Source organism: Fringilla coelebs, assembly GCF_963513975.1.
Source record: "Fringilla coelebs genome assembly, chromosome: 15".
Taxonomy (NCBI): domain Eukaryota; kingdom Metazoa; phylum Chordata; class Aves; order Passeriformes; family Fringillidae; genus Fringilla; species Fringilla coelebs.
This window is the reverse complement of record NC_140041.1, coordinates 12,277,233-12,287,010: the sequence shown is the minus strand read 5'-3', so window position 1 is coordinate 12,287,010 and position 9,778 is coordinate 12,277,233. Positions and strand designations below refer to the sequence as shown.

Here is a 9,778-nt window from a genome sequence, read left to right as displayed (position 1 = left end):
AAGTAACTGGGAGACTTAGTGAGTGCTCTTTGAAATTAAACCCAGAGGAAACTATGAGTAGCCCTTCTGGCAGCAGGGTGTGTTCTCCACGAGGGGAGAAGTAATGCTGTTACTACAGATAAACTCATCTCAGCAGGGAGGCAGTGGCCTTCCTAGGGGTAGTGTGAGAGACCTGCTGCTCAGCCAGAGCAGACCTTGCACTGAAGGCAGGGTGTGATCCAGCTTTTGGCTGGCACCTGGGATCTAAAGGTAGGAAGGACACATGTGGATGTTCCCATTTGACACTACTTGGTGTGCTACTCAGTGTTAATTCATCCTCATGACATTTTTGGTCTGTATTCACAGCTGGTACATACTTCTTATTTCTCTGCCTCCTCTGTCCTGTATCACTGGAGAGCAGCCATTAGTAAAACTGCTTTTACTAATTATTCAGTAATTTATTGTAATTTTTTTAAGTACAAATAATACATGTGATTTTACACTGTCTGTCTTACCTGTCATGTATTCAATAAACGAACCAGAATCCTATAGACTATTTGGCTATCTTTTATTTCTCTCTGAGCTTGTGGAATATTGCTGGTTCTTTACCCAGTTATCAGAAAGAATGTGTCACCAAAAGTGTGGGGGAAAAAAAAACTCCTACAACATTTTTAGTGGTAGAGAATCAAGGCATTACATTATTCTGTCCACGGTGTGCAAGAAATAATTTCAGCCACAAATAGCCCGGATGTGCAGAGAAAATTGTTCCTTGACACATGGTTCTTAAATAGATTTTTCAGATACTTATAGAATTAAAACCCATAGAAATTCATTTTTTCAATGTTCACTATTTTACAACAGTCTTTAACCTATTTTTGACACAGACCAACACATCTCCACATCAGTACAAACCTGACCGGTGCCGATGCGGCTGCAGGCTGGAAGGTCACCCACGGCCAGCCGACCCCTGCAAAGCGGGGTCTGCCCCCTGACGGGCGCTCGGCCGGTGACCTGATGTGTTTGGTTTGTGAAAGGGGAGAGAGAGCCCGTCGTGGTGCCGGTGCCGCTGCCCGGTGTCGCTGCCCGGCCGTGGTTCCCGGTGCCGTTGCCCGGTGCCGATGTCGCTGCCCGGCCGTGGTTCCCGGTGCCGCTGCCCGGTGCCGATGTCGCTGCCCGGCCGCGGTTCCCGGTGCCGCTGCCCGGTGTCGCTGCCCGGCCGTGGTTCCCGGTGTCGCTGCCCGGCCGTGGTTCCCGGTGCCGCTGCCCGGTGCCGCTGCCCGGTGTCCCTGTCCGGTATCGCTGCCCGGCCGTGGTTCCCGGTGCCGCTGCCCGGCCGTGGTTCCCGGTGCCGCTGCCCGGTGCCGCTGCCTGGTGTCGCTGCCCGGCCGTGGTTCCCGGTGTCGCTGCCCGGTGTCGCCGCCGAGGGGCGCTGGCGGCTCGCTGCGGGGGTCACGTGACGGCAATGGCGCAGCAGTTCTGGGTTCTGAGGTGTTGCTGCTGCCGCCGCTTCCAGGGGCAGCAGGTGGGGACGGGACGGGACGGGATAGAAGGCAACGGGACGGGGGCAGTGGGTCCCGGCCCTGACCGACCCCTCTGTGCCCTCCCAGGCCAAGCGCAGCGGGCGGTGGAGCTGCAGCGTGTGCGGCCAGCGGCAGGCCGTGCAGAAGGTGAGGGCAGCCCTACACCCTCCGCCGCGCGGCTGCCCTCGGTGACACCCGGACTGTCGCCTCCCGCCGTGCTGTGCCCCTCTGGCTGCTCCCTCACCTTGTCCTTATTCATTCTGTGCAGGTTTATGGGCAGGGCTCGGGCCTGGAGTGCAGGCGCCACGTGCAGAAGCTGAACTTGCTGCAGGGTGAAGCGGAGGAGGCGCTCGGTTGGACATCTTGGTAGGGTGTTTAACCTTTCTCTGCTCATTGCTTTGGATGTGCTGCAGCTCATGTGCATCTTCACACGGCCGGTGCCTGTTGGCCAACCCGAGCATGTCACAGCCAGGTTTTCTGGCCTGTTGAGAAGCCTTGACTGTGCTGGTCTTGGCCTCACCTCATAGGAACAAGCTCTTTGTTGGGGGTTAGTGTCCCAGCATGTTTCTTTAGAAAGGATTTCGTCCAGATAACTATAGGTGATCGATAGCATTTGTTGGTCAGGCCTTTACCATTAATACGTACACAATGGGGTTTGGGTTTGTTGTTTTTTGGGTTTTTTTTAAATTTGGTCTTTCTTATGTACTGTTTGATGAGCTGACTGTAGATGTGTCCCTTTTACAGATTACAATCCTCATCAGATTACATCCTCAAAAAACATCAATTTGAAGAGGTTGCTGCCTAACTGTTGGCATTTAGGGGGTTCACAATGTGAAACTGTTGAGTAATCACTGCTGCTAGTGATAAAAGACTTGTTCAGGGCAAACACTACAGTGTAATTCCTGCTGGGCTGGAAAATCTGAGTAGCACCTTCCTGTTTATTTCATTTCTGAATCTGTTTATAAATCATGTAATGTTGAAGTGGTCTTGAACTTGTCCGGCCTCCTTTTTACTCAAAGTTATTTTCAGAGATCAGTCAAGGGTACTTATATAACTTGGTTGTGACTACACAGTACTTCACAGTTAGGCTTGGGGAAGAAAACTCATTGTTTGCATTATCAAAAAATGTTGCTGTTTTTATTCTCAAAGAATTGTGAAATTCAAAATATTTTGAAACAACTTCCCTTTTCCTTACTTTCATGGGATAAAATGAGTGAGTTTAAACTGTTGTAGTAAACAAACACTGTTATATCTCTTGTTATGATCAATTAAAATTTATCATTTCATAATTAGTGGCTTTACATCAAACTTGCACCTTTGTATAGCAACAAGGAGGGCTCTAACTAGAGCCTGTAATTAGATTTCATCAAGTATTTGTGCAATGTATCTTGCAAATAATTCATTTAGCATAAGTTTCGCCATAGATCCTGGTTTTTCTGATATGTCTCCTGTCCAGTATTCCTATCCATGCTTTCTATTCAATCCCTTGTGCTGTGGCTGGGTGATTTGAAGCCCATAAATCAACAGAGGAGCGTGGTCTAGAAATTGTAGTTTAAACCTCTATTTTAGGTGTGTGGAAGACTCTGTAAATGACAGGAAAAATAGAGCAGCACAGCATGAGGACAGTTCAGTCCAGCAGGTAAGATCCCTGCAAAGCTGAGGTAAATACAAACCCATTCTGTCCTGGGTGAATCCTGGTGAAACCAGTGACCCCTTTATGTGGCTCAGACAGCTGAAATGGTGTATCAATTCAGATACTTGATTTGGTAAGTCCTGGGAACAATACAGGAATGCCATCCTAAACTGATTCATGATTTGAGGCATTCAGCACATGTGTAACAATACCAAAAATGAGAACCCCCAGTAACTCTCCAGTGTTGTAGGAGGGAAGGACAGAAGGCAGTCGCTGGAGTAAATATCTGGACCAGGAGAGTGAGGATCAGGAAGATGAGGAGGAGGCAGCTCTGGAAAGGCAACAGTTCTGTTCCCAGAGGAAGAACACCGTGGGAGAACAAAGGTACAGAGAGAACTTGGTTTTGTAATTCCTGCCCCCGAGTGGTGACAGTTGATTTGGAGGTGTGGGAGGGAGCTCAGCTCTTGAGATCTGACCTTGGGTGCAGGTTGCAGTGTATGACCTGAGCTGAGGGATTTGGTACTTGGGGACAAAGCCATCCATTTTATGAACCTCTCCTGTGAAAAGAATCACAGTGCATCTAATCTGTCCTCTTTGTGAATGGTTTCCTTGGCCAGGAAGCACCCGAAGCGCTTCCCCTCCAGCGATGTTCCGGAGCATGCAGAAGAAAGTGGAGTTTCTCAGCTTGTCTATCAAGCCAAAAAACTTAAAACCACTGAGGTATTTTAGCTATAGAAGATGCTCCTGACCTCTTTTGTATCATCATAATTTTGAATTTTTATGAGTCTTTCTCTGTTCTTCTCCAAGCAAGCCAATGAATGACTGGGGAGAAAAAAAAATGTTGGGGGTTTCTCTCTGTAAGGTTTTATTTAGGCAAAGTCAATGCCACCTGTAATGCCTCTATGCTGCATTTATAACCAAGTTCTCTCCTTTCTTACAGTGCCAGAAATACTTTGTAGCAGTGCCTGATGGAGATGCTGGTTCTGGAGGCAGTGTGGTTCCTGCTGTCTGTGAGACTGTAGTGACTGAGGAGAATACACAGCCCTCAACTGCTTGTACCAAACCATCCAAGTGGGGCAAATTTCTCTCATTATCTGACAGCTCTAGTGAAAACGCTGCTGCAGTGACCATGGCACTGCAGGAGGGCAGTGGAGGTGTGGGGCTGGACAGCACAGCTGCTGGTGGGGGCTGGAGGTGCTCAGGACAGACTGGAAGAACTCTCCCTCAGGGTACAGGTGTTAAATTTAAAAAGCATGGTGCTAGCACTGAGGATCTGGCCTCAAGACTGCCCAGCAGCAGGTGCTCAGTTGAGGGCATGCACAGAGAGTCTCACAACCAGGTGCTAAGGGTGGGATCTGCTGCAGAGACCACTGGAGGAAGGTGCTGCTTGGATACCATGGGGAGGCCAAATACCCTTGTTAACTCTTACACTGGGCCAAAGCTGAGCAATGTTTCTTGTGAGCAACTCTTCTGCACAGGTGAGGAGTTTGATGATGATCTCTGAAGTTCAGGCATCTTTGGCATGTGTTTCTTGGCTCTAATGTATTTGAGATGTGTTTTACTGAGACAGTTTTGAACTAAAGGTGGTTTCACTCAAAGCCATAGAGAACTGCATTATTAAGGTTGTTTACTGGCTTGATGGTTGTTTGGGGGGAAGGGAAGGAGGGAGAAGAGACTGCTGCTCTCAGGTTACAGGGTTGTCTAGCAACTTCAGCAGCTAGAAATAGGAATGGAATTAGGTCAGCTTGGGGAGAGAAAGCTCCCAGGCTTTAAGGATTCCTGGCCTGTACAATTAAATTCTGTGATTAACTCCTCCTTACACACTACAGCTCTTTTTCCCCAAACTACATCACTGTTGAAATCTCCCATAGCAACCCTTTCCTCCAGAGCTCTAAGCAAGCTCCAGAGCCAGCAAAGCACTGCATTTCTCTCTTCCTAAGTGTACACCAAAGTATGTGCAGAAAGCAGTCCTGGGCTGCTTCGTGTTTTCAGCCTCATCCATAAATAATGTAGCTGTGATACTGAAATGTTCCACAGACACATGACATGCAGTAGTATTTATTTTTCCTCCATTCTACAAGCACTTAAGAACATGAGACAGAAGCCCAGAGTAGGAAGAATGATGAACCACAGTAGCTGACGCTGCCTTATCTGCTTTCAGCTAGAAAAGTGCTTTTTGTTACTACTACAAGTGAGGTGGCTGCTTAGAATACTGGATGGCATCTAGTGCTGCCCCAATGTCGCAGTTCTTGGTCTGCAGGAGCCGAGTGAGCCATCCACCCTCATCAGAGAAGCCCATGGAGAGCATCTGGGACAGAGACTCAATGAGGCGAGGGTCAGCTTCTGTGGAAAGAAGAAGAGAATTCAGCTATTTCATGTAATTGGAAAACAAGGAAAGGCTTTAATGGCACTCTTCAAAAGGAGCCATGCTCTTTGTCTCCCAGGAGTGCAGATGTTTGAGATAAACAATACATAGTCAGAGCTAAGGAAAGTGCTTAGTCAGGCTCAGCTGGTCTGGCTGTGGGACTCAGTGCTGCTGATGTCAGTTGAGGGGCCTTGGATACTGTTACTGGCTCCCACCAGCAAAGTGCTGCCCTAAAGCCACAGGAGGTACTGGTCCACATCCTGCATTAAAAGGCTCTCTTGAGCAGTACACAGCAAGGGCATGATTGAGGACAGCACCTATTTTGTGTTGCTCAAATGGCCAGGGTTAGACATCAGGTTAAGACTTAGCAGCCCACATTAAAGAGGGGAACCACCTGATCATCTCCAACAGGGTGCAAGAGCTGCCAAACCTGCCCAAGTCAGGGACAGGTTTATTAGCTCTATCTTACACAACCTTGGTTTCTACCACCTCTAAAACAAGTCTGCTTGTCAGGCCAAGTTGGCAGTTCCCAAGCCAAAGTTACTCTTGGCTATGAAAGCTGCTCACACTCTCCTACCTGGGGGCAGGTGTGGGTAGAGAGCAGCTTCTCGCAGTCCTGTAGGTCCTGGCTGGGGAGGCTCCCGAGGCACATCCAGGGAGCTGGGACCGTCCGTGTCTGGCATCTGCAGAGACTGCAGTTCACCTGTGGAAGGATCCACTTCTTTGGATGATAAGTGGGTCCAGTCCTCCTCACCCCCCGATGAACTGCTAGACTCACTGTGTTCCTAAAATGGAAAAAAAAAAGGGTCCAGGTGCTGTAGTGCTTTCCAGGCACTCTGCACACTACTACCATTTGCCTTTAATATAAAGAATTACATCCACAAGAAGTCCCAGCACCTTTGCTGTAAATCTGTAAAGGTGCTATGTATCACTTAATCTGCTCTCATCTTAATATTCACTCCCACAGTGCATGCTGAGTGATTGTATTCAATTACTGTCATAGTTCCTGTACCTGGGAGTGGAAGCTGCCATCTTCCATTTGTGTGGGCACAGGATCTACCACCATGTCTTGCATCTGTTCTGCAATGACGTTTACTTGTGCACCAGACTCTGTGTTATTCCAGTCTGCTTTGGTCTGAACATTCTGGGTTGGAGCACTGCTGGTTGCCTCAGCATTGGTCTTCTCTTGGTTGGCAGAGGTGGGAGTCACTTTGCTTCTCTGTCCTCCGTGTTCCACATCGATATCAACTTCAATACCTAGAAAAGCATTTGAGGTGGACAAAGTCTTAAGAGGTTTTTCCAAAGCACAGTCCTAAATGGATCAATCCTGCTCTACACTCTTAAGGCTTCTGTCATCCTACAATCTGCCATGTAACATGCAGGAATTAAAATGCAAAGCCTTCTTTAATAATATGTCCACATAAACCAGGCAAAATCCAGAATCACCACTGACTTGAAGTTAAAGTGCTGGCACATTAATGAAATCTTTCCTCATTTTCTCTCAAAGAAAAGGTACTGAGTGGCTGTTCTAAGCCTAAGCATTATTAGTATCCAAGTGTAAATTAAGCCTTTGAGGCTTAGGACACAGGAGGTAGCGCCAAGACCAGTCACAACAACTGACTGCTGCTCCTGTTAAACAGACCTGTAAGCCAGTCTCAGGGACTGGTAACAAACTGTAGGTCACTTACCCAGGGGACTCAGAAAAGCTGCAACACTCTCCCCAACATTCTTTAGGAAGGTGACATTGGGGTCCTGAGGCTGGCTGTTAGTAGAAGCTTCTAGAAAAACAATTTCTGTTAGCACACACAAGCTCAGAGGGAAAGGGCACCTGCAGAGGGTGTGTCCCCACAGGAGCTTAGTGCTCATTCCTGTCACTCACATACATTACAGAACAAAGCACTACAGAGAAAAACTAACTGAGCTACCTCTGTAACAGAAAGCCAGCATTAGCATTGTTATGGCTCATTACCCATGCTGAAAGGCAGATCTGGAGTAGAATAGTGACATGCTTGACCTAACAGCTCAGCTTGGTTGGGTTCCAGATACTTTATCTGTCTCCTCATTCACTGCATGGACCCAAGCACACCTTAAAGTAATCATACTTGTGCTGAAAGGTGCCAATTATTTCAAGCAAATTAGATTCCTTCCTTTGTTTATTTTCCCACCCAGACTCTACCCTGTGCTGCACAACCTCAGCTGGTCTGAGGCTCCACCACCACCCTGTCTACCAGGGCATCTCCTCTCACCTTCTGCAGCAGGTGCACTGGGGCCTGCAGCGGTGGCTTCAGCTTGCTCCGAGTTCTGGCAGGGAGCTGCAGGCCCAGGATACCCCCAGCAGTGCATCCATGGGAAGGGTGGAACACCGTGGCGCATTTTACGGAGCCAGCGTCCTCGGGGAAGCCACTGTAAAGGGTGACACTCATGTGACACTGGGTCCTGAGCAACTGAAACGCCTAAATTAAATTTGGGGAATCTCTCACTCATCAGTTCCTCCTGAGAGATTTTGCTCACCTCAAATGGATTAAGCAGTGGGCTTTGGAACATCACCATGTTGTGCTCCTTGTGGATGCCCTTCCCCTCACAGGTGCTGCACAGGTCATAGTCTGGACAGACACTGCACTTGAACCTGGTCCCCACCACAGGTCCCTCACAGCCATCACAGATGACGTTGGGGTGCACCATGTTGCGGGGAGCCTCCTGGCTGCACTGAGAGCGGTGCTCCCGCTTGCACTCCTTTTTCTCTGTTAAGGAAAAGAAACTTCACATCAAGATCAGGTTACTATTTACAGCCTGGAAGTCAGGCAGAGGAGGAAGCACAAGCAGCCCATCAGAGCAGTGTTGACTTACTAGGTCAGTTTATTTTTACACTGGCTGTCAAACTTAAGCCGGGCTCATGTAAGAGACCTTAAACCACGTGCAAAGAGGTTTTGCAAAGATACCTTCTCTTGAAACCAAGCATACCTTATCCTAAATATCTCTTGGCATGCTTATTTTAGATTAGTACCGCACCACCTCATTTGGCTTCTCATCCTACCTTCCCATGCACTGCAAGAACAAAATGTTTCTGGAGAAGGAGTTAGGAATGCGGATGCCAGGAAGCATAACATGAGAACGGGGACAACAGGTGTGGCTCATTAGATGGACTGCAGATAAAGCTTTGAGGGCTTCTACCTGAACACAAGGGACTGGGGAGCAACTATGTACTGGGAAAGTAGAATTAGGGCTATCATGTGGTTGTGAATATTTAGGATACCAGTACTAGTTTAGTGTATCCAGGAGAATGACAACAGAGCCTCGCACTAGGCCAGCGGATAGAGCTCGGAGGAAACCTGTGGTTTGCTTATCCCACCTCAAATTCATGTTCTGTCATACTACACTGCCCTTTATTTAACCTCCCCCGCAGAGGCCGCAGTTTCCACCAGGCCCTCGAGGACACGGGGAAGGGCCAGGGCTGGGCTGGCTTCGCCGGTTTTGGGAGCGCTGCCAGGAAGCGCTCAGCCGAGACCCGCCGTGCCCTCCGGAGCTGCGCGGCCGTACCTTTGATATAAACACGGAATACGCCATCCCGCACGTAGGGCATCGCCAACTCCAGCTCCTCGTCGGTGGAAAAAGCGATCAGGTCCCCGTCCTCATCTGGAAAGGGCAAAGCGCAGGATGAGGGACCCGGTCGGGTGTCACGGGGGGTAACTGAGTACCCAGAGCCCCGTGCCCCGAGATCTGGCCCCCCGGGACACCCCCGGGCCCGGCCCCAGCAGCAGCCCGAGCCCCGCTCACCCTTGTAGTGCATGCGGAAGGCGGGCGGCGGCCCGGCCCGCAGCAGCCCCTGGAAGAGCTCGGCGACGCGGTCGTAGATGGCCCGGTAGCGAGCGGGCGGCGGCAGGGTGAAGCGGCGGATCTCGCGGGCCGTCTCCTCCTTGCCCAGCAGGTAGGCTTTTACCGTCAGCGCCGCCATGGCTGTGGCGCAGCAGGAATTGCGGCCGGGAGCCGGGACACACACACAGACACACAAGGGCGGAGTGAGCGGCGGCGACAGCAGCTCGGTGGCCGCCTTTTATAGCGCACGGCGCAGGCCGCGCCCCCGGTGGAGCGCGTCCCCTTCGCCCCAGCCCGCGCCCCGCCCCCGGCCCCGATCCCGGTGCTGGCCCTGCTCCGTCGCCATCCAGCGCGGACGGGAAAGCGCTCGAGGCACCTTTTCCTGCAGCCGGGAAAACCTGTGGATACGTGCCCGTGTCTGCCCCCTGCCCTGCTCGGCCCCGGGTTCGCGCCCCGGGGCAGTGCCAG

At 50.2% G+C, this 9,778-nt stretch overlaps 2 protein-coding genes across 3 annotated transcripts; one reads left to right on the top strand and one right to left on the bottom strand.

The window, feature by feature from the left end:
- The first annotated feature begins 1,425 nt into the window (after window positions 1–1,425).
- On the top strand, window positions 1,426–4,906 carry MRNIP (MRN complex interacting protein). The gene is made up of 7 exons (XM_084215698.1): window positions 1,426–1,501; window positions 1,587–1,646; window positions 1,768–1,865; window positions 3,069–3,138; window positions 3,383–3,516; window positions 3,750–3,852; window positions 4,073–4,906. The coding sequence occupies exons 1-7, from the start codon at window positions 1,442–1,444 to the stop codon at window positions 4,634–4,636; spliced, it is 1,089 nt and encodes a 362-aa protein (XP_084071824.1). The 5' UTR covers window positions 1,426–1,441; the 3' UTR covers window positions 4,637–4,906.
- A 268-nt stretch (window positions 4,907–5,174) lies between these two features.
- On the bottom strand, window positions 5,175–9,535 carry SQSTM1 (sequestosome 1). Of its 2 annotated transcripts, XM_084215743.1 has the most exons (8): window positions 9,272–9,535; window positions 9,035–9,130; window positions 8,009–8,238; window positions 7,744–7,900; window positions 7,186–7,275; window positions 6,510–6,754; window positions 6,075–6,282; window positions 5,175–5,475 (listed from the first exon to the last, which is right to left on the bottom strand). In XM_084215743.1, exons 1-8 carry the CDS (start codon window positions 9,447–9,449, stop codon window positions 5,318–5,320), a joined length of 1,362 nt encoding a protein of 453 aa, XP_084071869.1. In that variant the 5' UTR covers window positions 9,450–9,535; the 3' UTR covers window positions 5,175–5,317. The 2 variants fall into 2 exon arrangements, with proteins under 2 accessions (XP_084071869.1, XP_084071870.1); XM_084215744.1 differs by lacking the exon at window positions 7,186–7,275 and having other exon boundaries at window positions 9,272–9,534.
- Between the last annotated feature and the right edge of the window lie 243 nt (window positions 9,536–9,778).